This window comes from Leptonotus elevatus, chromosome 20 (assembly GCF_054856555.1).
Source record: "Leptonotus elevatus isolate MCC_2025b chromosome 20, RoL_Lele_1.0, whole genome shotgun sequence".
NCBI lineage: Eukaryota > Metazoa > Chordata > Actinopteri > Syngnathiformes > Syngnathidae > Leptonotus > Leptonotus elevatus.
In genome coordinates this window covers 9,938,081-9,964,957 of record NC_141258.1, presented here as the reverse complement: position 1 = coordinate 9,964,957, position 26,877 = coordinate 9,938,081, and the positions used below count along the sequence as shown (strand labels likewise).

The 26,877-nt window shown below is 37.4% G+C and overlaps 1 protein-coding gene across 2 annotated transcripts in view; it reads left to right on the top strand.

Annotated features, from left to right (window-relative positions):
- Positions 1-262: 262 nt before the first annotated feature.
- snx29 (sorting nexin 29) overlaps positions 263-26,877 on the top strand; it is a 117,932-nt gene continuing 91,317 nt past the window's right edge. Inside the window, exons 1-13 of one of the 2 annotated variants that reach the window (XM_086064830.1) lie at positions 263-650; positions 1,105-1,169; positions 1,412-1,464; positions 1,767-1,891; positions 4,538-4,718; positions 4,886-4,956; positions 7,791-8,051; positions 10,168-10,579; positions 11,292-11,404; positions 11,554-11,650; positions 11,797-11,879; positions 18,785-18,848; positions 19,222-19,350. In XM_086064830.1, the coding sequence (XP_085920956.1) occupies positions 644-650; positions 1,105-1,169; positions 1,412-1,464; positions 1,767-1,891; positions 4,538-4,718; positions 4,886-4,956; positions 7,791-8,051; positions 10,168-10,579; positions 11,292-11,404; positions 11,554-11,650; positions 11,797-11,879; positions 18,785-18,848; positions 19,222-19,350 (1,661 nt within the window). In that variant the 5' untranslated portion in view covers positions 263-643. Of the gene's footprint in view, positions 651-1,104; positions 1,170-1,411; positions 1,465-1,766; positions 1,898-4,537; positions 4,719-4,885; positions 4,957-7,790; positions 8,052-10,167; positions 10,580-11,291; positions 11,405-11,553; positions 11,651-11,796; positions 11,880-18,784; positions 18,849-19,221; positions 19,351-26,877 lie in introns of both variants that reach the window. The other variant, XM_086064829.1, reaches the window with a different exon arrangement.

The window sequence follows — 26,877 nt, the reverse complement described above, 5'->3', positions numbered from 1 at the left end:
GCCTAATAATATATATATTTTTTTTTATTGTCTACAATTGTCTATTGTTTATCCACTCCGGGAGATGGAGCCAATTGCAGCTCTACCGGATATGATATGGTATGATACAATATGGTGTATGATACTATCATTACATTACACACAGTGATTTCATCAAACAAAAATGCCCACCTTTGCAGCGCTATGGACTATTAAAAACTACGTTTCCCATGACTACTTGAGCAAAGCCACATGACGGCTGAGCTTTGTCACGTGACCTGCACACGGCTCACACGTCAATAGTCCGCTTCCGGTTTTCTCACTGTCACAGAATGACAATTTACTCCATGACTTACTTACTCCTGACAATATTACGCTCCGGCTTTTAACACGCACTTTATCAGCTCGGCAGCGTATGGAACACTCGACACTTGGATGTCATCCCGCGGAGGTCACTCAGCCCCGGCAAGGCCTCTCCGTATACCGACAGAGCATCGCTCCCGTAGCCGCGGTGGGGCGGGTCAAGCTCGGCCAAGGAGACAGCATGAGCTCGGCCCCTCGTTAGGCTCCACGGCAGATGTTTAGCAACACAAAGAGTGATGAGTAACATCGGCGGGGAAGCGTCGAGCTTGGATGTTACTACGCTTGAAGTTTTGTCGTCACAATGAACGGTAAGTTTAGTTAGTGTTTGTAAAAACATAATTGACATGTTTGCACAATTACACGGGCGTATGTGCAAAACCATTGCATAGAGTCTTCCAGTTCTGCAGCAAAGTGCATTTGATTTGCCAAATTTTGAAATGTCTCCAATGTTACATCACTGCATTTGTTGACTAACCAGTTGTAACTTATTGACATTAAAATTTAAATGAAGTCTGAACTACTTCTATTTGTTGTTTCCTTTTCTCCCAAGCAATGTACATGGGGCCGAGGATGCACATGACACTGCAGTTTTAGGATTTGTAACAACTATACAGTTTGAAAAATGAACACATTTTTGTGCTCCCCAACCAGCGTTCTCTTATTATCACTGCTTGTCCGTTATTTCCAAGCATGCAATTATTAAAGAAATTGCACACCACAATTGACACAAAATCAAATGTTGTCTTTGCGCACCTTTTGCAGGCACCGTGCAGAGTGACACCAAGAGACAAAACCTCTTGGAAAGGTTACTAGATGCTGTCAAACAGGTTAGTATCACATTTCAAAAGTTGTATTTGATTCTTGTGGTGATGACATTATATAAACAACTCTGAATTGAATAAGCCCAGTAGCGCGATCAATTACAGCCTGTGCAATAACAGAAATTGTTCATGTCTCCTGTAAGCTACTGTACTAAAGTTATGTAGCAAAATGTCACCTAATAGGCAAGAGGTACTGTAAGTGTGTCATCTCTCATCCATTATCATTCATCTCTTCTCCCCCCCCCCAGTGCCAAATCCGCTTTGGAGGCAGAAAAGAGATTGCAACAGACTCGGACAGCAGGTTTGCAGCGTTTGTCATCCCCAAATGAACATTTTAAGCTTTGCACAGTGACCCGACTTCTGTTTTTGGAGATATGAGCTGTTGTATTTATTTATTTTTGGTTCGACTTGTGTGCAAATATGGAGATATGAGCGCTGTATGGTGGCACTCAACTCGCAGTTCAGCAGGTTTTGGAGATGATTTGAGATACGATTGTTTTGAGTTACAAGTGTAGTCAAAGAATGAATGAATGAAACTACTTAAAGGCACTACTGTTTCTGAAAAACTTTGTAAAACTATACGGCCTCTCCTCCCGTCCGCAGGGTCATCTGTCTTTGCGCCCAGTTTGAGGCGGTGCTGCAGCACGGCTTGAGAAAGAGCCGAGGGCTCGCCCTCACCGCCGCCGCACTCAAGCAGGCCGCGGGCTTCAGCAGCAAGGCTGAAGCAGGTACAGGTTGGATTTTGTGTGTTGTGTTGTATTTTGAATCATGTATTTTTTTTTTTTACTTATTTCATAACCATATTAACTCATTCACTGCATTGACGGTTATAGACGTCATAAATTCATTTGACCTATTTCTATTAGTTTAACATTTTTTTCCCACTTTTGTTAACAAGAGTATGAAAACCTTTTTTTTGTACATTTAGAACAGATATAAAATTTGTGATTAATTGTGAGTTAACTAGTGAAGTTATGCGATTAATTACGATTAAAATCCTGACGGCCCTAATTTTTAATAATATTTTCTTAAATAAATAAATAAATAAAATAATTGTTATTTTTATTTTTTATAATCTTTAAAAAAAAAGTTTATAAAAAATTAGGGGCGTCAGGATTTTAATCGTAATTAATCGCATGACTTCACTAGTTACCTAGCGATTAATCACAAATTTTATAACTGTTCTAATACAATAAAAAACATTTCTAGGTTTTCATAACTCTTGTTAAAAAAAGTGTAAAAAAATGTTAAGCTAATAGAAATAGATACAAATGAATTTTTGACGTCTATAGCCGTCAATGGCAGTGAATGAGTTAAGCAAGTCTAACTGCAGTGCGAGTCTGCCTGCAGCACGAAGGAACAACACCGCGCACTCCTTTGCTATCCGCAACTCCGCCTTATCATAAATGCCTCATATTATGTGTTGTGGTTCAACCTGAGGCGTTTCACGAGCTTTGTTGTGTTGCCACAACTCCTTAACGTTTTTCCGCAAGCATCACAAATCACTTCTTGGCTGAAATTGGGATATAAATGAATTAATCAACTGTACAGGGAGTTTGTGACCTTTTACCTTCCTTAACTGTCGTGAAAACATAAAAAAAAAGCTGATCACTGTTAATATTAATAAGACATAAGAACAAGGGTCAATATTAGCTCTTTTAAAGGGACCATGTGTAGAATTTTTTGATTCCCCCCAATGTTCATTCATTTTAAAAACCCAGTATTAATTGTAGTAATATGCAAAATATATATTCTATCCAAGGTTATTTTAGTTAACTAAAGCTTAAAAATCAGCCCCAAATTTTTTTTAATTTTAATTTTAAATTTTATTCTTTTATTTTTTATTTTTAACAGATGAATACATTACGCCATGAAGCAAAAATAATGACATTCAAGCATTCCCCCTTCCAATTTTTGGGGACTTTTTTTTTTAATCTGTTGTAAAATGTAAACAAATACTGGACAAAATAACGTAAAACAGTCAAATGTTCTGCCTGTAATTAATATCTGTATTGTTAAGAGACCAAAAAATAAGTTAATAATGATAATAATAAATACATTCATTTATAGAGTTTTTTCAGTTATTATTATTGATATATATATTTAAATTAATGGGTTTTCGTAATCCCTCATTATTAATTGGCTTAACATGTTATTCCTTTACACCCCTTATGTGGCTGATGGTTTATTTGTAATAAAAAAAAGACAACAAAAGTCAAGAAATATACAAAAAGTTGTATGTTAAGAGGGATTTTTTTTCACGCAAAATTTTTTTCTCCAAAAGTGTCAACCTTGTTGCTCACATGAAAAAAAAAAGTCCTGTTTTTCTGACTAATTTTTTGGGGGAGCTTTGTTTTTTTAAAGTTTTTTTCCAGTTTAAAAAATATATTTTCCTGTTTTTCAGAATATTTTTTTAAAAGGGTTTTCCCTCAGAGATTAGAGAACAAACCACAATATAGTATACACATTCATTCCTTTATTGAGAGCCACTAAGTAAACATGATCGTGTCCGCTTTCGCTATTAGCGAGTCACTTGAAGTTCAGAGGTAAAAAAAAAAATAATTACTCCAAAAAACAGAACACCAGCTCTGTTTTTCTGACAATTTTTTCCCCCTGTTTTTTTTGAAAAAAAAAAAAATCTGTATTTTTGAATAGCCCCCCCCCCCCCCCCCCCCCGTTTTCCTGAGTATTTTTTCCTCCTGTTTTTCGGAATATTTTTTTGACAGAAAAAAAAAATTCCGTAAAACAGAAAAAAAATATTCCGAATTTCCGAAACAAAGCTCTCCCCAAAAATTTGTAAAAAAAACAGGAGTTGTTTTATTTTTTTCAAGCGAATGCAATACGCTTTGTATTACCTTTGTAGAGTTTCATATATACAGTATATATTTTTTTTACCCCTGAGACTTACGTGGCTTTCTCATGAGGAAGTGTTACTAATAGCCTCAGGATCCTCTTCTGCTTGCAGTCAACCGAACTCTTAACCGTCCCGCTGTTTGAGGCGCCATTAGTGCCACGTTCCCGCATAAAACTGCCGAATATTTAAGAATGCAGTGACTGTTAATTCCACAGTCATTCGTGACTATTATCATGTCTAATGTTCTCCCGTGTTTGAACTTGAGGCTTCGCGGCAGTCTAATGAAGCCAAACCCTCTCGCAGACATAAATTTCACACGGTGATCTGGAGCTGTATGCTAATCACATGCAAATGAGTTCCATTATCCCATTAGAAATCACTTGTCTGAATGTTTAAACATAAGGTCATTAGGGGCTGCTACATTTTTCTGACAATGAGGATAACTACCGATCAATTCATTAATTACTTATGCTATTACTATAGTCCTAATGATGCTCCCCCCCCTTCCCCTTCCTTCTAGAGTTCACCTTCTGGTTTTACGTGAAGGAGCATCTCAACCGGCACGAGCTGCAACGCTTCTACTCCCTCCGTCACATCTCGTCGGAGCTGGGCCGGGGTCGGGCCTGGATGCGCTGTGCTCTTAATGAGCATTCTTTGGAACGCTACCTGCACACGCTGCTCGCTGACCGACCACGCCTCGGGTTAGTGCACTGGTTCCGTGTGCGCTCTATGGGAGCAGTTATTTTTGGATGAATACGCCATGAACTGTTTATCACAATAAACAGGTTATTTATGTGCATCCACTTATACACATTCACTTGAATTAACGTTGCCTCTTTTTTATTTTTATTATTATTATTATTTTTAGCACTTACTACGAAGACTGGGCTTTCATGCTTGATGAAGAGAGAGCCAGTATGCTGCCCACCATGGCTGCAGGTGAGTGCTTCAGCCGTTAACGTTGCATCATCAGAGAGAGCAAACCTTTTTAACTCATTCACTGCCATTGACGGCTATGGACGTCAACAATTCATTTGAACTATTTCTATTAGTTTAACATTTTGTTTCCCACTTTTGTTAACAAGAGTATGAAAACCTAGGGTAAAAAATATTGTGCATTTAGACCAGATTTAAAGTTAACTATTGAAGTCATGCGATAAATTACAATAAAAAAAAATTAATCGCCTGACGCCCTCATTTTTAATAATCTTTTCTTTTTTGAAAAAATATTATTTAAAAAAAGAAAATATTATTAAAAATTAGGTCATCAGGCATTTTTTTAAATTGTAATTAATAATATTAACAAAAGAGGAAAAAATATTAAATAGAAATAGTTGAAAATAATTTTTGATGTCTAAAGCTGTCAATGGCAGTGAATGATTTAAAGGGGAAGTCACCCTTAAATATTTCTTAACAAAAATATGTGACCTCACTAGTCTAAACATGACATTTTGATTCTTATTCTTAGTTATGAAGCAAAATCCAGCCGTTTTTTTATTCAACTCAGGGGGCGGCCATTTTGCCACTTGCTGTGGCCTGAAGATGACATCACAGTTGCTCAGGGCTCAGGCAACGACCAATCACACAGCTCACCTGTTTACTGAAAATGCGCTGTGATTGGTTGTTACTTGAGACCTGAGCAACATTGATGTCATCTTCAGTCGACAGCAAGTGGCAAAATGGCTGCCTTCTAATATTGATAAAAACGACAGAATTTTGCTGCTTGTGGGGCTGCATAGAACATATTATCAAATATTAAATACTTTAGATTGGTCAAATAGCAGCCACATGTGTAGACTGACCAATAGTTAAGATTTTTTTATTTTTATGCAGTGCAGATCTACAATGTAGAACCACAATAATAGACATTTGTTTTCACAGGTTAAAAACTAAAAATAATAAAGTCACTTCTTCTACACTCTAAGGACGGCAAATCATATCACACTTTACATAACAAATTGAATTTTTTCATGCTGTAATTAGCAAGTTTCAGTTCCAAGTTCCAAAAAGAGCTCACCAGTGATGGGGCAATTGTCATTTTATAGGAAATTTGAAAAGATTTATAGAAATAAACTGCTGTATGTTGGTATTTGTCTGTTTCCCAATTATTACAAGAAATCATTAACATGACCAATGTCTTTAATTATTGTTAATTATTGATTAATTATTAACTGGGGATGTTTCTAACAAATCTTTTTTAGAATTGATTACCCTATCGATTACTCAGGCAATCGCCGTGCCCCGTTTCAAGGCAGGAAACGTGTTGACCAATTTGTGTGGTCAACAAAGTCGGTATTCCCCCCCAGCTCTAATAATAATCATAATAATTATAATCGTAATGATAAAATCTGAAATGTAATTTGAGCAAATTTGTTATTTCAGAAGTGTGTATCCAACTGGTAGCCCTTCACACTAATCAGTAGCAAGGAGTAGCTCTCAGCTTCACAAAGGTTGGTGACCATTGTATGAATGTAGGAAGCTAATATGCAAAATTAGGACGTTCGCTGATAAGCACAACAGTTGTTTTTGCCGTTTCTCCGTGAAAAGAAATCTAAAATGTCAGTCCTCGTGGAACTCGTTCAATGAGTGCTACAATATCCTGTGCACGTGTACCTACTGTATTATTGTGAACAATAGATTGCGTCCTTTGAAATGTTAATTTCTGCTGGCGAACCTGCAGTTGTCATTGTCCACCGTGCAGTTATGCATGCGTTAATATTGACTATGCAGAAAGTCATGTCCTGTCATCCTTACTAATATAGCTAATAGCACTTATTGAAATATATTTCAACAATTAACTGAGGGAGAAGTATCCAGAAAATGTTCGTCCACTTCTAGTTTGGCTGTCAATGCACTTGTGGACTGGTTACTGAAGGGCACTTACTGACAAGTGGAATTCAGGAAGTAAATGAAACGAGACCAGACATGACTTGTTTACTCTTACGTGCCACAATAAGTACATACTCCTGCACAATCTAATGAGATCTTGTACAAGAACAGTATATATATTGCGATTCGATCTGTATCACGATTCATAGGTCACGATTCGATACCGATTAATCTTGATACGAATCGATAAGTCAATTCTTGTGATTTTTTTAAAACTAAAATTATACTATTATTTATACTAATCAGTAAATTTGTACATGTACACTGTAAGATTTGTATGAAAATGTACTTCAGGCTTATAACTGTGAGCCACTGTATTTAACAAACTGAATCTGTTTCATGTTTGAACAGCATTGATATAAAATATTAAGGCTTAATGTTCCATTAATATAACATTCTTCCATGCTTTAAGTGTGAAACCTAACCTTAAGTAAGACATTTTGTTGAATATTTACATCAAAAATTGATCTTTAAAAATCGATTCGGCTGCATATGAATCGATACGAAAATTGTGTGCTGTAATATAGCGATATATTGTCAAATATATTTTTTAACAACCCTAATATATATATATATATATATGTATGTATGTGTGTATATGTATTTATATATATATATATATATAAAGCATATTAAGAAGGGAAGTCGTTTCCCTGTTTGATGGGTATTTCCTCTTTGAACTATTGATTAGCACCAGTCAGCTGAGGAAAAACTTTAAAATATTAAGAATATGTTGCACTGATCTTATGCCAGCTTTTGTGGTAGATAGCTTTCTCTCCCCGTGTGCTTTTTTGAAAGTGCAGAGCAAGCACTTTGAGGAAGTTCAAAAGTTGCATCTGTCGTAACAAGAACTCTGTAATGACTTGCTCCCCCCCCCTCTGCAGGTTTGAACTCCATCCTCTTCGCCATCAACATAGACAACAGCGACCTGAACGGGGGCTCGACGAGAGGCGGGGGCTCTACCATGACGCACCTCCTCAAGGAGTCCACGCAGGGCATCGGCAGCCTGTGGAAGGAGTCCGCGCAGGGGGTCAGCAGCTTGCTTCGAGAGATCAGCACCGCCACCGCCGTGGTGCCAGGGTTCACCCCCAGGGTGGACGGGGCCTCGGACCCACTGCCTGTCCTGCCGCGCAGCACATCTGCTGGTATGCTGTAATAATAGCTTACAAATTTGACACTCTGGAAAAGTATTAATTTCCTATACTTTAGAGATGTTTGATACCAGTACCACTACTACTCAACTCCAAGTACTCAGCTATTGATACCAAGTAATTGAAACCACAAGTACTTTAAGTAAAGATAAATAAAACCTTATAATCTTATTAAACCACTGACAAATACTAGCAGCTCAGTACAAAGTTGCTCAATTTCTACAGAAGAGTGGAACTGTGGAGTGTGAAGTAAACATTTTTGACCGGTGAGTACATTCAAACGTACGCACAAATACATTCAAAGTTCCAAAGTACTCGCGAGTACATTCAAACGTACTAGTAGGCTGAATGCTACAAACATTAGCATCACTTAAGTTGGTTTTCTCTTCATGCTGCGATTTTATTTTGAACAATTCTTCTGGTTATGTGAGAAAATGCTTTTCTTTTTATTGTTTTCACGTAGCTGTTAGATGAGAAATCGATGGTGTAATAAAAGATGGCATTCAACTAGAGCTGTCAAAATGAATCGCCAAGTAATCGATTATTAAATTAATCGACAACTATCTTAACACATTCAAACCCCAAAACGCTAAAAATGTTTTTAATAATTTGTTCTGCACTCCCCCAAAAACGTAAAAAAAACAACCAATAATAATAATGCTAGAGCATACAGAAGGTAGTTATTACAAAAACGGCCAGCAGGTGGCAGCAGAGTATAAGAGATCATGACGCAACCATGTTGCAACAAGCTCTTTTTCCCAGTGTTTTCAACATTTTTGTAAATAATGATGAAACTTAGCTATATTTTTATACTAATTGCTGCAAAACGGAAACGGATAGAAATATACTTTTTTCCCTGATGAAAGAATGGTAGTTATTACAAAAACGGCCAACAGGTGGCAGCAGAGTATAAGAGCTCAGCCAGGGCCATGTTGCAACAAGCTCTTTTTCTCAAGTGTTTTAAACAGATTTGTGAATCATGATTAAACTTAGCTATATTCTAATGCTAATTGCTGCAATGTACTTTTTTTCTGATGAAAGAAGAGACTCTAATCTTTCTTTTGGTAGGTTCCATGTTTTTATAGCAATAGAACACAATATTCTGTGGGGCTTGCAAAATCAGTCAAAATCCAGTAAAACAGCCGGGAGCGAAGGGGGGTTGCTTCAGTAAAATTGGCTGGAAGTGAATGAGTTAATAATCGAGTAATCATTTGGAGCCATTTTTTAATTTAAAATTGTCCAAATCCGCTTGATTTCAGCATTTGTTCACTGATTTCGGTAGTCCTTCATAAAAGAAGACTGATTATCTAACGTGTTTAATCCAAATCATCTGTTTTTACTTTGGAAAATAATGTCTAAACTGCTAACATCGTACACCACCAATCCCCTTTTTCTTTTTTTTAATCACTAAACAAATACGATGTATGAAATAAACACCAATCACTGGTTAATAAACAGTAATCAGGGGGAAAATGCATTTGTAATACATTTGAATGCAAAATTAAAATGAATCAGATTCATCGATTCTAAAAAATATTCGTTTAGTGACAGTACTAATTCAACGCATCTTAATGTTTCGCAACCAGCCTTTCAAGTTGTAATTGTTTTCATTCGATTTTACCCATCGTCATTATTCAACAGAAAACCATAACCTATTTGTGTAACTAAATCCCAGCCGTGAGCGTTTTTTCTATACATGTGGTCAGTCGCATGTGACCGTCATCTGGCAGGAAATCTTCCATTTGCCCGCATCTCCATCCAAACGGTGCAGCGGGTTGTGAAGTCCCCAATGAAGCGTTTAACCTTCCAGACCTTCATGTTTGACCTCATTTAGCCGTCTGCCGTTCCATTCCGTTGGGCCCGCCTGACACCATTTCCCCTCCAATGCGTTCTACTTAGCAGGGTGAGGGATGTTGAAAATTTTAGCCGTGCGGTTGAAAATGGAAGTCTACGATTCTTGGTCATACACGGGAGAGGTTTTAGCTTCAGAACCAGAAGCGTTCCTAATGTGTTTTTACAGGACGGACCATCTAAAGCTAAGCGGTCTCGAAGTTGTAAATTAGGAATGACCAAAATACCTCAACTTTAATTTGACTTATTGTCCACCCAGATTCTGGCATAAGAAAGGAGCGGCGGAGGAAAAAGAAAATCACCAACATCATTTCCTTCGACGACGATCTGGACGGAGGCGCTGAAGATGAGGAGGACGGCGATGACGACTTCCCCAAAATGGGCGGAATCGGCAAGACTCGGGCCCATCCCGTTCAAAGCAGCGTTGAGGAAGGGATGGATCTCCTGGTGCCGTCGTTCCCAGAGTCACCGTCTCACAACGGCCTGGACGACAGCGCTCCGACGACTTGGGTGGGGTCACCCCATCACTCTCGTACGCCACCCATGCCTACGCCTCTTTTGCCGGACAGGAAGAGCATCGATAATGACGAGGAAGACGAAGAGGAGGCGGCCGAGGAGGACACGTACAAACGCAGAGCGCAAATCCAGGAGGACGAGAGAAGCAATGACCAGTAAGTTGGGTTTAAAAAAGCAGTACAAAAATAAATCAATGCACAGCAAAATGACCAGTGTTAGATTAACACTGAGAGTGTTGAATCTAACACTAGAATTAAGCAAGCAGTGTTACTCGAACACTGTATAGTGTTAAAAATCTGCACTGGTAAACACTGATTAGTGTTGAAAGTACTCTAGTCGTGTCAGTGTTAAAACATTTAACTCATTCACTCCCTGCCATTTTCACTGACGCAACCCCCTTCGCTCCCGGCTGTTTTACTGGATTTTGATTGATTTTGCAAGGCCCACAGATTGACTTCTATTGCTATAAAAACATGGAACCAAAAGATAGTCTCTTCTTTGATCAGGAAAAAAACATTTCTGTTTTAGGAAAAAATCTTAGCAAAAAATCTTAGCAAAAAATCTTAGGAAAAAATATTTTTTTAAATAAAAAAAAATGGAACAGGAACTGATTATTTGAACAAACACTTGAAATTGAACACTGACCGATTTGCCGTGTACTAGTAGAGCGAGCTGGGCCGAAATTCAAACGCAGAACCTCTGAATTGTGATCCAGACGTGCTTCCCTACTATTACTTTCAAAAGAAAAGGAGACATGCCAAATGTCAGCGTGAGACTTGTACAGCGAGGACGACAGAGAGAGGCTATTGATTGCGCCAAGAAAGGTCACTCCCAGCTTGACTGAGTTCAAAATGTTCCCTTTTATAGGATGGTGGTGGGAAGTCTGTCCAGCGTGTCCACGTGGAGCCCCGTGCAGGTGCTGCTTGACCACAGCGGCTCGGACGTCCTCATCCCCGTCCATGCCGCCACCCCACAGCCAGGTTTTGCATCCTAGTATTGAGCGGCCGTATTTCAGATACATTAATTTGGGTTTTGAAAGCAACCAGGAAGTGAAAATGTGTAAATTAAGAAGCATTTGTCACCCTTTCCCATCCCACAATGATGTCAACCTTGACTTGTTGTGTTTCAGTCAACTCCGTGGAGGACTCGGCGGCCTTTCCCGCTCAGTGCGAGTCATCGGGGCCAGTGGAAGACTGCGATAGCCTCGGATCGCGGCCGCCTCTGAAGTAAGCATCTGCTTTGCTGTATGTAGGATGTGTGAAGGCGATTCTCGTCATTTATTGTAATGCACTTCAGCCATCTGCTCCTCGGATTCGGTGAAAGCTAGTGAAAAGACGGACATTCTCAATATTGATGCCTTGATGTATTCCAGCATGGAGTCCAGTGCGCTGGCGCTATCCGCTTCGCTTAGCGGCACACTGACAACATCTGCTCTGCCAGAGTCCATGACAGTCGGTGAGTATTTCGATTTTTTCCCCCCCACATCTGTCGGTGGCCTCTTGCGCAATCTGATTGACAGTTGTACCTCGATTATTCAATTTACGTTAAAATTGAAATGCCATTACATCGTTTCAGCCCCTACAAAAAAAGATCAATAAATGCCTGTAAGGGCAGTATTTGCATGGATTTTCTCTAGGGGTGTGCCCAAAAAATAGATTTTCATAAGAATCGCGATTCTCATTTAGAACGATTCAGAATCGATTTTAAATGTCCCAAAATCGATTTTATTTAAATTATTTTATACTGTCTTCCCTTTGTTTGTGTGTGCCTTTATTGGGAGCGCTGTTCATGGTGTACCCGATTTGGCCACTGAGGGGCAGTGTGGTTCCATGCGGTCTGATACACTGTTAAGTTGTAGTCACGTTAGAGAAAGAAAGAAAGAAAAAGTCATGATCAAGTTATTCCAATCAAAATAGTTTTTTTGCAGCGTGGAGACGTTCTTTTGAGTGATAAAAGTGCTGCGAGCAGCGCGCTAATTAGCATTAGCGAGTCAGACTGGAGTAGATCATTACGATTCCTTGAACATCTATAAATTGAAGCAAAAATCATTGTCGATCAAATCATTTTGAATAAAAAAATCGTCCTTAACCGTAAATCGATTGTGAATCGAATCGCACGCCCAAAAATCGGAATCAAATCGTGAGACATTCAAAGATTCCCACCCCTAGCTTTCTCCAGGTACTTCAGCTTCCTCACACATTCCAAAAAGTATGGAGGTTAGGCTGATTGAAGGCTCTAAATTGCCTGCAATTGGCTAGCGGCCAGTCCACAGTGTACCTCACCTCTCAAAATCAGATGGGATTGGCTCCAACTCACCCCAGACTCTAATGAGAACGAGCAGGACATAAAATTGATTGATGAAATTTACAATTAACCTGTTTGGGAAAATAAAAATAAACACGACTTCCAAAGAAAATGTAAATGCCTTACGGATAATTGTATATTTAATTAACTCCTTTTTTTACATAAATAATGTAAACAATTTGAGATAGGCCTGTTATTTTGCCCATTTGTTAGTTAACAGTATTGTGCGCTACAGCAAGATTTGGTATTGATCTGATATGATGAAGAATATACGGCAGTATCGCAGACACTTATAATTTATTAAGGCGAGGCTTCATTGATTGCAATTGAATCAAAGTGAATTTTCCTGACCTTTGTTTTTTGATTTTCTTCCTTCAGATTAATAATCCAGAATTCATGCCAATTTATATGTAAATCGAAAACTTGGTTCAGCAACAATATGACAAAAAATTCCCCATAGATTGTCTTTATTTTCTTTTAATAACAAGTGTGCAAAATGATTACACAAGAATGCATTTTAAGTTTAAACACATTTTTTAACTCATTCACTGCCATTTGACGGCTATAGACGTAAAAAAATCATTTTAATTATTTATATTAGTTTAACATTTTCTTCCACTTTTGTTAACAAGAGTATGAAAACCTAGAATTCCTTTATTGTACATTTAGAACAGATATCAAATTTGTGATTAATCGTGAGTTAACTAGTGAAGTCATGCGATTAATTACGATTACAAATTCTAATCGCCTGACGCCCCTAATTTTTAAGAATCTTTTTAAAAATAATTTCTTTAAAAAAAAGGGGAAAAAAAGAAGAAAAGATAATCAAAAATTAGGGGCGTCAGGTGATTAAAATGAATTGTAACTAATCACGTGACTTCACTTGTTAACTCGCGATTCAAAACATTTTTTTTTTTAAATCTGGCGTCAATGGCAGTGAATGAGTAATTTTTTTTTTAATGTGTTGCATTTTCACAAATTAAAATGCCTCCTTTTTTCTTACGTTATTTTGTCACAACATATGTTAGAAAATACTAACTAGTGTTCAGGAAATACAATCCCCCAAAATGACCCTTTATTGCACTTCTTCATTGCTGTTAAAAAAATGCATCCCCCCAAAAAAACAAAAAACTAGTGAAAATACAATATAAAAGTGAAATGTAAATAACCCAACAGTCCTTAGTTCAGTGAAATACTCACTTTTGTTTGATAAAAGTAGCCTACTTGGTGGAATTACTTTATTATAATTGATTTGCCAATTGGCAGTCAGACAGATATAGTTCTGCCTAACAGTGAGGTTCATTTGCCAATCAAATATATGGTCCCTTACATTTTCTTGTGTAAACGTCCATCAGTGAGGGAAGGAAGAAATGATTTCCAAGCCCCCGCTTTATCCACCTGGGGGCACTGCTGGTCCAGTGAATAGGCGTCGACGAGCCGAGTGGCTTGAAAGGCATCCTTGACAGGAATGTGAAGCAATGTCAGCAAATGGAATTCATACCTTTTGTGGCAGCTGGTGAGATTGCAGATGTCAAAAAAAATCCCAATCACTTGATGAGCCGTGTGTGGTCTGAGGTCTTTTCGCGGCCCATTGGATTGGCAAATTTGTAAGTTATGAAAAAGGCTCCCCGCCACATACGTACAGATGAATCGTCAGGATGCTTCTTGTCATGGGAAATCAACGAACCACTATGGAAGACATTCGTAACATTGCAAAATTGCGGCATGCTGAATATATGCGATTTTTCTCCTCTAGAGTGTACGTTCCAAAACAAATGAGATACTTTTCCTGTCGATTCCCTCGCACACAAGAGAATAGTACCAACACCAGCCACAGTGGCGAGAATGTTCCGTTTTGATTGAGACCGTCAAAGGTATTAATGTCATAGTATGTTTATTAGTGCTGAACGGTGGCTCGCTCAGCTTTATATATTTATTTATGCATGGCGTCTAATTAAGTGTCGTAGTACGACTTCTGGCTTTTGTTTACACCGAACTTGTTTGGGAGAACTTTTGTTAATTTGTCGTAGTGAACACTTGAGACTGCAAGTCTAGTTGAAGTAGATAAATAAACCGTCTTTCATATTAATTTAAAAAGTTCATTTGCCTTTGTTACCTATAAGACGGAAACGTTCATGAATAATACATTTTGTTTATTGATTAGATTATTGCTTGCTTGCGTTTGTTAAAAAAGAACACACACTCACTTAGAAAAAATAATTGTGTATTAAATTTTAATTTGCAAAAAAGCACGTATTAAATCGCAATTGCAGTATTGAAGAAAAAAATTGCAATGACATTTTTCAAAATAGTTCGTCGTCATCTTAAAATAACTGCCAAAGTTATTATTATTTGGCGTAGACTTGCATCACAGTTTGTTTCAAACCAACCACCACTGGGGTAGACTACCAAGTCAATTGCAATGTTGCACTCCACTTTACTTCACTAACTCTGCAGCATGACTAAAAATGTCATTCATTTTTAATCATTTCATTAATTTATTTCTAAAACAATATTCTTCATCGTTGAATAAAAAGGAGCAGAAATTGTATCTGCCCTGTTTCTCCCCAGAGTTCATTTACAAGGTAAAGTAATTTAAAAAACAACAGTAAAAATAAAATAATAAAATAAAATAATAAAATAATAAAATAAAACCATAAAACAATAAGACAATGAAATAAAATAATAAAATAATAAAATAATAAAATAATAAATTAATAAAATAATAAATTAATAAAATAATAAATTAATACAATTATAAATTAATAAAATTATAAAATAAAACCATAAAACAATGACATAATGAAATAATAAAGTAATAAAATAAGAAAATAATTAGAAAATAAGACAATAAAATAATATAATAAAATAATAAAACAATTAGCCAATAAAATAATAAACTAAAAAACTAATAAAATAATAAAATAATAAAATAATAAAATATAAGTGACAGCTAGTCTCAGAGTCACATCTGTACTCGGTTTACAATATGATTTCTGACATTCCTAACAACCAAAAATGACAATGGCATAATGTTCAAACTAAATGTAATAATGTTCAATCTTAAAATAAAATTAAACTTCACTATTGTTTGCTCAGATTCTCATTTCTGCGTGACCACTTGCTGCTAAGTAAAAATATGTAAAGCTAAATTACAAGCTAATAAAATAAAAGATGCTTTTGATTGTTTTCTACCTGGTTTTATAAATGTCCACATTGGGCGAATGTAGACTGGCACAAGTTTTTTTCTCCAGACAGTCTCGCTTCCTAGTCACATATTGCTAAAACATGCGTGCTAGGGTTGTTGAAGACTCCAAATTGTCCAAGGGTGTGAATGAAAATCTGAGTGTATACACACCCCGTTTTAAAGGACTGTGTTTCAATATATGGACAAGCGTAAGTGTTTATTACCACTACCTCACAAACACACTTACTGGCAATGTCAATTTGTAAAGTCCCCCCCCCCCCCCCCCCCCCAGTGAGGACCGAGGGTTGTCTGGCTCTACTCAAGTCCCTAATGGCACCCGCTGTGAACGCGTGGTCGTACTAAAGGTCACTCTTATTTCTGGCTCGCTCATGTCGAGCTTTATAGACGCCCCCCTCCCCCCCTCCTCGTCACCCCCCCCTCCCCCCAAGCCAAAGCTGGCACTTAGGCCCAGGGCTGCAAGGAGACCTACTTGTATCTGGGGCGACGCGGACACCCTACATTAGTTATGGGAACAGACTAGTGGTGTTTGTAATTTGTAGCATACCAAAAAAGTACTGCGTAGTTAATTTCTTGCCTTGCGGTTATTTGTGGACATATTTCTAAGAACCTGAGATTAGAATCTGGTTGATACAGTCCATTACAATAATGCAGAGGATTTTAGACATCATGCTTTCACATGTTTGAATTAGACACGCTTCCATCACAAATAAGTAAGGTATCTTCTCGGAGTTGTTTTTCGTGGTTAAGAGTCCATTGTGTCAAAACTGTTAACACCCCCAAATTGCACATCTAAAAATTGGAGTTGAATAGGTTGAAATACAAAATTTATTGTAAGTATATTAAAAACAGTCTAAAGCAGGGTTTACCAATTTTGGGCCTCAAGGCCCGGAGTCCTGCAGGTTTTTAGATATTTCCACCAACACACCTGATACTAAAGATCTGGATTGTTATCAGGCATGCTGATTATATAAATCAGGTGTGCTAGTGGGCGGAAACCTCTCAAACCTGCAGGACTCCGGACCTCGAGGACCGGAATTGGTGAACCCTGGTCTAGAGCATAGGTGTCAAACTCCTGCAGGTTTTGGATGTTTCCCCTTCTCCAACACAGCTGTTATATGATCAGCTCATCAGCAAGCTCTGTATAAGTTTGATAACGATCTTGCTGATTGGAATCAGCTTGTGTTGGAAGAGGGAAACCTCCAAAACCTGCAGGACTGCGGCCCTCGAGGACCGGAGTTTGACACCTATGGTATGCACAGGCTCTTGCGCAATGTCAGCTGGCACAGGCTTAATTACTCAACGTCGAACATTTGAAATGACAATAAAACAAAAGAGCATAATTGTGTCAATTTTCATGAACTTGATTGATACTAGAGATGGGCGAAAATAATGATACCCGACCTTATTTAGTTACTTATTAACTATAAATTAGAAGAAAAGAAAATTGCCATTAATTTCATGTAATTTTAGGAGAAAAGGCTATATTTCATATTTAAAATGATCTGGCATTGTTTTTTTTTAGGGGAAATTGTATGTATCAAAAGTACTAGTAGTATGTAGTAGTACTTGGTATTGGTATCGGTGACTTTTCAAGACATGAAATCGATTTTTCTAAAATGAAGGGCCTGAAATGGCACCGCAAAGCATTTAATACGATGTCTAGAGGCATAAAAAATGCAAATACAATTGATGTAAAAGCATTGTTCATGCTTTATTTCACATACAACACAGTGCAAAGAAGTCACTATAACATCATTTAGCGATGATAAATCAGAGTAGAAAAACAGATGTGTTTGTGTGAAATGGTGACTGACTGTAATTTATAATAAACGCAATAGCCCCGAGTCCGCTTGTTGCTACATATTCCTAATATCAACTGCAATTTCGGAATTTGCAAAGAAAAAATGTACTGTTCCTGTCACCAGCGTCCAACATATAACACTAATGCCACCTAGTAGCACAAAATTACAACACAAGCCTGTCAATTTCACACTTCTTTTAAACTGTTCAGTACATCTTTAACCTCAAATAGCTATGCATTACTTAGTGTAATATTATTTTATCAATGAACTAAAAAAAATTAACTAGTATGGGAAAACTTGAAAAACATTTTTTACTGTACATTTAGAACAGATAATAACTTGTAATTAATTTGCGATTAATCATGAGTTAATTATGGAAATAATGCAATTATGATAAAAAAATTTATAATCGACTGACAGCCCTAATATATAAACAGTAAGTGCATAATGGGAGTTTACGACGTGAGCATTAAATTAGTTGAAAGTTACATTAAAAAGCTTTAAATTACATTTGCTGGTACCTGTAGAAACCCTGTGAAAAAAGTGGTCTTGAACATCCCTAGTGAGTTATTTTATATATCAACATAGCAATATTAGTGCTTAAAATGAAGTCAATTCCCAAGTTAACATATCTTGCGGTAAGATAAGCTAGCCTGGTTGCTACTCCAAATGTCAAAAAGGCAAGTAAACGTGGAAACAGCAAAGACATTTGCGGCCAATCAAATGGCCAGGTTCTATCACATGATCTTTCAAAACAAAATGAAAATGGGTAGAAATGTAAATATTTACTTTGCAAGTCGAATTACAGCGTCTGCCCCTAAATTCTCTATTTTCTACGAATCATTGGTACAAAAAAAAAAGTTTCAATTTTATGATATTCACTAAAAGCATTTTCTGATTGTAAAAAGATGTTTTATCTTGCTTCGGCCAAATATTTGCACCTTTTTCTAACAGTAGACATTCATTAGTTTATTAACAATATACCAGTGTATAATTGATGTACTTTAAAATTGCTTCTCACTCTCACTTTGTGTTCTGTTTCGTAGCGGAGCTGCGGCAGGCCATCGTGGCCATGATGAACAGGAAGGATGAGCTGGAGGAACAAAATGGGTACGTCGGGATATACGGCCTCCTTATCTGCCGCTTGCAAAGCCAAACGCGCACATCTACGCTCACGTGCGCATGCATCGTGAAAGCTATCGGATAACCTTTCGCTTTAATGCGGTGCTCTTTTGTATCGAGGGTGCGAGGCGTTTTCGTGCTGACTTTGCCACTAACTGATTCGTTTTGTCTTGTTACCAACAAGGCTGCGATTTACACCAATTTAACAGCTGCCACAAAAGACAGCAAACACGGCAAATCAGTTATATATTGTTTTGGTATTCTACTCTGATGGATATGTAGATGTTTCTCTTTTGGGGGGACACTAGTGGACTGTCCTATAATCTGGGGACATGCATATGACATGTGTGTAATTTGGCAGGTCTCTTCGTAGTCTGCTGGATGGGGAAATGGAGCATTCAGCGGGTCTGAGGCAGGAGATTGAACTGCTGAAGAAAAGACTGGCTGAGCTGGAAGAGAGACACACGGCTAAAGTCCAGGCACTGGCCAGGTAACGTGCATGAGTGCTCTTCCAAAAAATTGTCAGTGCCAGATCTGGCTGTTCAGAATGACCGAATCACATTCAAACACATGTTAACTCATTCACTGCCAAAATAATCATTTGAACTATTTCTATTAGTTTAATATTTTTTTCCACTTTCGCCAGCAAAAGTATGAAAACCTAGAATTTTTTTATTGTACATTCAGAACAGATATAAAATTTGTATTTCATCGTGAGTAAACTAGTGAAGTCATGTGATTAATTACAATTAAAAATGTTAATCGCCTGACGCCCCTAATTTAAATAAAAATATAAAAAATAATATTAATTAATTAATCGCACGACTTCAATGGTTGACTATAAATGTACAATACCATTTTTTTCCTAGGTTTTCATAAAAAATTTCATTCAATGAAAAAATTGTTAAACTAATAGAAATAGTTTTTGACGTCTATAGTCGTCAATGGCAGTGAATGAGTTAAATGGGAGTCAGACCACACCTGCTACCATTCAACTCATTCACTCCCAGCCATTTTTCACTGAAGCAACCCCCTTCGCTCCTGGCTGTTTTACTGGATTTTGACAGATTTTGCAAGGCCAACATAATATTGTGTTATATTTGTATAAAAAAATTAACCCTACCAAAAGAAAGATTAGAGTCTATTCTATCACCAGGAAAAAAAAGGGTACATTTGTATCTGTTTCCGTTTTGCAGCAATTAGGATATCGCTAAGTTTCATCATTATTCACAAACCTGATGAAAACACTGGGGAAAAGAGCTTGTTGCAACATGGTTGATCTCTTATACTCTGCTGCCACCTGCTGGCTGTTTTTTGTAATAACTACCATTGCTTTAAGTGACCTCTTCAGGTCAGAAGCTGCATCAAAGCCTTCTGTATGCGCTAGCATAAAAACAAAAAAACGTATAAATACGTTTTTGGGAGCAAATGAGTTAAATTCACTTCAAATAAAGCTAAGATGTGCCAGTATATAAAAAATAAATCACCGCATAACATCACCTTGCAGATTTCCCCAATTTTGCTACGAACAAAAAGCTACACTATTTTTTGGATTCATTTTAGTGGATAAATGTATGCATTCAATTCAGCATTTGATGTTTTTCGAATTTGTCAAAAGCATGTTTTTGATGCTTCTTAGTCCCATCATCATCAGTTAAAAATCAGTCACCTACATGAATTGATATAATTCGCCGCCTTGATTGAGGTCCTTAATACTCCTTATTCCAATGAAATCCTTATTCAAATGTTGTATAAAAGACCACAGCACTAACTTTTAAGCAAGTTTTGTCATTATATTATAATATTAATGTTCTCACCTCGTCATCAAGTAGTTGCCCCGTGGAAGTAAAACAAGCTTTAATGTCATTACTTCCACTAACATCTACCCACGTGAACCACCTTGAGGCCTTTCCTCTTCATTTCAAACACCGTGCCTGTGATTTAAAGCGAGTGAATCACACACTCCGTGTTACATCAGCCAAAGAAGCCAGAGATCATAGATACCTCGCCACACAGACCCATGTACTTTTCCTCTTCCGCTCTTTTTAAGATTCACACCTCATTACGTAGTTAGAGATTTTTTTTTAATAGGCCTCAAGCCCAGATGAGGTTTTGCTCTACAGTTGCTCCATCTTGAAGCTTTGGAATCAGTATTGATTATACTGCTCGGCTGTAGCGCAAATAATTCAGACCCAGACTCGGAGAGTCTATAAGAAAACTTGATTCAGGAATCCTATCGTGGTGGCAACTGGGGATGCGGAGCATATTACATTAGTGAAAGAGACGTGCTGTTTTTGTCATTATTGTCACTTATTTTGTCATGCTTTCTTTGAGAGCTGTCAAAATTAATCAATAAACTCCTTTACTGCCAAACGTTATCCAAAAAAACAAGCCCTACTGTGCCAGCCGATTTCGGGCATTTTGTTAACAGGGTGGATATCATATGAAAGATTGCATTCCATTCTCTCATTAGAATTTTTTTTTTATAGTTCTACCTTATTCCGCTCTTTAGTAATTGCCATTTGAAAATAGCTATAATTGGAAAAATAAGGCGAACACAAGCTTTTTGTGAAAAGATAAATTTTCTGCACAACAGCGACTTTGACACTAATATTTTTTGTTTTGTGACGCTCTGAATTTGATTTAATGTAACAAACGCTTTGATCATTCACGACTTCCTTGAAAACGTATTTCCTAAGATCCGCTATGTTTTCATGTAATTTGAGATACAATGCTGCCATCTGCTGGCCATAGTTAGCGGGTGTTTAATATTTTTTTTCCAACTCATTCATGAAACCAGAGCTGCACAAAACGTTGCGCTGCTCATTGGAGAAAAACCCAAAACGTAGTTGACGTCAAGTAACGTTATTGGCGGTACTCGTAGGGATTTCTGTTAACGTTAATTAACGTTCTTGGCAGGAAAAGCGCTAATAAACTATTTTAATAATCGGGTAATCGTTTGGATCCATTTTTATTTATTTAAATTTGTCCAAATCCTCTGATTTCAGCATATGAACAGCATATCAACAGTAATTGTTCACTGATTCTGTCGTAGAAATAAGACAAATATCAGTTTTTACTTTGGGAAATATATAGTACAACATCACCCCCCCCCTTTTTTTTAATCACTATACGAATACAAAGTACAAAATAAACACCAATCAAGTCATCAGGGGAAAAAATGCTTTTGTGCGACGGCGTATTAGGGCCACATATATTCTGAGAAAAAAACGCGCAAAATTTCCCTCAAATTCGCTAATTTTCGAGTTTTTTTTCTCTCAAATTTGCGAGTTTATAAAGTGTCAGGTTTGCGAGAAAAAAACCCCAGAAAAACTTACGAGAAATACACGTAGCGTACTACTCGACTGTTTGTGCCGGACGATCATTTAAGTTAATTTGGTAAAATGTATATTTACTTGTACATTTATGTTTCCAGAATTATTATTGACGCATTCATACATTTTGGTATTTTTTTTGTACAAGTGTCGAATCTGCTGCTCTCCGTCAATCACTTGCATTTACCTTATGGTGTGCTAGCATCTGATTGGATAGTGTTAGTCAGCTGATCAGGAAGTGTTGTCGCTCTAGCTGCGACGAATGAGTAGTAAAGTTTAAATTTAAGAATGAATACGTCTCCATCCTGCCTTTTGATTTTATAAAGTGTCCCATTAACCACCAACAAATTCTCACATGATTAGAATATAGCTACGTGTATTTCTCGTAAGTTCCTGAGGTTTTTTCTCGCAAAGCTGCCAATATATAAACTAGCAAATTTGCCACTTTGTAAAGTGGCAAATTTGCGAGAAAAAAAACTAGTAAATTTGCCACTTTATAAAGTGCCAAATTTGCTAGTTTTTCTTCTCGGAATATTGCCCCCGCCCTCTAAAAAAAATAATACGTGGCCCTAATACGCCGTCGTACTTTGGCAATACATTTTAATGTAAAATGAAAATGAATCCGATGAATCCATTCTAAGAATATCGCTACTTTCTTTGTGAGCGTCGACGTCAGGGTTCAAGGGGAACAGTTTTGCAGCTTTTGAGCTGAGAGGTCAAAAGTAGCCAGGAAGCAGACAAGCGTCTCTGCAACAACATGACCTTTGTCCACAGCGGGACGGAAACCGCGACCCTCCGGCTGCAAAGTCGTTACAAATGCTTGATGTGTCGTTTGCCAATAAACGAGCGGTGCACTTTAATAGCCCACAGGAGCCGCACGGCTTTTTGATGAAATTGAATTCTTGTTGTGTTGTGTCGAGCCTCATACGTAGCTTAGCCGCGTCATTGACATACACATAATCACAGTTAATCTGCGTACGGGAAGTGCAGCTATCAATCAGGTTTTGCTGTCAACCACCTCGGCAGTTGCATAATCGTCCCCACCGTTTGCGATTAATTGCGCGTACGAGTCTTCAAGTTTTTTCCATTAGTCTGTCTAGAGAAAGTCTCAGCGGGTGCGTTTTCACACGGTGGACTCGTATAAGTCAGCAAGAACTGATTGATGGCAGAGTGACGGCCGACCGGGGCTGTTTCCTGTTCCGTTTTTGTTGCTTAGCGCGCTCATTGTTATTCCTGCTATTTCTGTGGCACTTGTACGCGAGCTTTTCTATGTTTCGATAGGCTCTTGCTCTTGCTCTGCGCTCCCGCTGTTGTCTTTGATTAAAAGGTGGTCCGCGCCCGGTCGTTTCCTCTTACATGGTGAACTTATTGATTGGTTGCCACATGGGGTTTGCTCGGTTGTCGAACTTGCCTGTTGGATAAGCTGCTCAGACTTTCTATAGAAGGCACTTGAGACGGAAATGTGAAAGCGGATCCCCCATTGGAAGGAGGAAATTGTGCTCCGCAGTAGGGGTGGAAATCGGACAGTTTGATTTGATGACAATATTTTGTTAAGGATAGCATCACAACTGAAGAAGGGGGAAGAATGTAAAATTGGGGATAACTATTTTAGTTTATTATATGTGATATTTATTATTTATATTAGGGGTGTCAAAATGTGTGCGTTATTTGAGTTAATTTAAAGTTCCATTAGGGAATTCCAGTCACAATGTAGCAGACATGTCAAAATTTAGCAGTAATAAATTTAATAATAATGCATATATTTGTGGAGACTAGGGTCAAGTTGTATTTTACAATTTAAAAAATGTGCAGAATTTCACAAGTTACTTATTGGATAGCTCTTAATATGAAAAGAAAAATGCACTGAGCTGTCACCAACATCTTACAAATGAAATCATGCCATCTAGTGGCAGAAAAATGCCCTCAACACAAATCAATATCACACTTCCAACTAACTCAATTTTGTGAATTATCATGAAATTACTGTATCAATGACTAAAAGATGCAGCCATATTTCTGTTTTTCATTTTTCAACAAGAGTATGAAAACTTCTAAAAAATATATTTTATGTACATTTTATTGTACATTTAGAACAGATATAAAATTTGTGATTAATCGTGAGTTAACTATTGAAGTCATGTGATTAATTACGATAAAAAATGTAATTGCCTGACACCCCTAATTTATATATATTTGTTTATTATTTATATTTTATTATAATTAAGAATGTAAGCAAAATAAAGAAATTAGTTAGAAGCTAAATTAAAAAAGGTATTTCAGTGTTTCAAGTTATTTTTATGTTAAAGATGAGATAGCTCTTAATATGAAAAGAAAAACGCACTGAGCTGTCACCGTCTTATAAATGCAATTATGCCATCTAGTGGCAGAAAAATGACCAACACTAATCAATATCACATTCTTTTGTCACATTACATCTTTTTAATTTTAACTCAATGTTATGACTTATCATGAAATTACTGTATCAATGACTAAAAGATGCAGCCATATTTCTATTAAACATCAAAATTTGATTGTACATTTAGAACAGATATAAATTTGTCATTAATCGTGAGTTGAAGTCATGCGATTAATTACGATTAAAACATTTTAATTGCCTGACACCCCTAATATTTATATATTTCGTTTTTTTATTATTTTAATGAAGAAAAATAAGTAAAATAAAGAAATGAGTTTGTAAATCCAGCCTAATTTGATTGAATACAATAAAGTCACCCCATAATTCTGTGCATTCCAGCGTGGCACTTTCCAGGTTTGAGCACTCCGCAAACCCCAGCTCAGCAGTTTTAAGAGGGCAGCACATCAGCTCTTTAATATGCGATGATTTTCGCACTCGCACGGAACTTCTTAATGGAGCGGAAATAGCAGGCGAGGTAGAGATGGCCCCTGGCCCGCCTCGCCTCGCTCCGGCTCTCGCTGCAGGTGACTGTGACATGCAACGCGCGCATCTCAGACTTGCAGACTCACAAATCCGATTCTGTCGTCAGCGGCTAAATCTCAAGTGCCGCTTTTCCTCCTCAGCCAAATCTGTCTCGATCAATAGCGGCTATAAATACCACCAAAGGAGCAGCTAGCCGCTGAATAGGGGCTGGAAGCTGTCAGTATCAGTCAGGGAAGGAGGCTACTGGCTGTGGGTGCGACTGCATGTACGGCGCAATTCTCTTTCACTAATGGTGAGGACGGGGAACGGTGCAGAATCTGACACAGATGTTATAATATGTAGGTTGGTATGGCAATAAAATGCCTTGAACTTTTGAAACATCAATACTATTAGAGACTAAAAAAGGTGGTGGTCATGTTAATTAAAAAGTGGGCAGTTTAGGGATAGACTTTCGGCAAAATTTCATTGACTCATGGCTGGGGAAAATAATGTGTGATTAATCTGTTCACTGGAAAGAGTGCTCTCCGTTTTTCCTCAATTGATTCACAATAGGGATAGACCGATTATCGGCCGGGCCGATGTTCAGCATTTTGATGAATATCGGCATCGACCATTTTGAACAATCATATGGCCGATAATAGATCCATAATTTTTCTTTTTTTAACTAATTACAATTTTTATTTTATTTTATTATTGTTATTATTATTCAAATTTTCAGAGATGCTGCTGACCCTGGGAACTCTCTGCACCTTTTGATTTTGTTTGAAATTAAAACCAAGATAATTAAAAATGTAATATTTCAGATATTTAGAAATTTTCTCAGAACCTATTGTTTAAGTTTTTAATTCAACTTTTGAAAACACGCTACTGCCCCTGGGAGATCCCGCAACTTTTTGTTAGATTTTAAAACAAAGATGTCTATTGACTAAGATTTGTTTTTGTTTTTTAAACTCCCAATTTTTTACGAACCCTAAAGGTTGTTTGATAAACATATGGTTTAAAATTCTCCCAAATTAAGAGCTGGAGTTTGTATTTTTTCAAATTGTGATGCCAATATTTTCCCTTTTAGTGAAAATGAATATTGGCTCCAAATATCGGTTATCTGCGGTCTTGACTACTAATAATCGGTATCGGTACCGGCCCTGAAAAAAACATATCAGTCTGTCTCTAATTCACAATGACAATCAATGCCATACAATCAATGGAATTTTTAGCCATCAAAAATCTTTTATGCCCATCTCTAGAGCCAACTATGGCAAAACTCATTCAGTTCTAGCCATTTTCAGACACTCCTTTGTCCCACCATGTGAAAGAACGTTAAAAAATACAAATACGTACCTGGGATTGAATGGGTCGAATCCCAAAAGATGTCTGGTGTCATGCCCTACTTTCCCACCAATTCTTGACAAGGATTAATGGACATATTGCCTGATACTGCCAGATAGTTTACCAATGAAGTAATCAACAAAATCTCAAAACAAATCCTAAATCCAAGTCTCTATCCAACCTTTTGTTTTCTATATGCGTGTCCTCATTAGAATTGCCAGTCAACAAGTTTCCTCTTGTAGGATCCAGAGCAGACAAGCACAGTTTTCCTCCTGCCCTTTGTATCCTGACGCTCCCAACATTTCAGAGAAAAGTCATTTATTTCTCCCTGAGATGTAAGGTTCAATTCTATGTGACATCGACTTAAAAGAGTCAATGTGATTTCAACGCTTTATGACATGGCTGCATGTAACCAAAAACGAAAACGCTAACTCCACACATGACTTTTTATTCATTT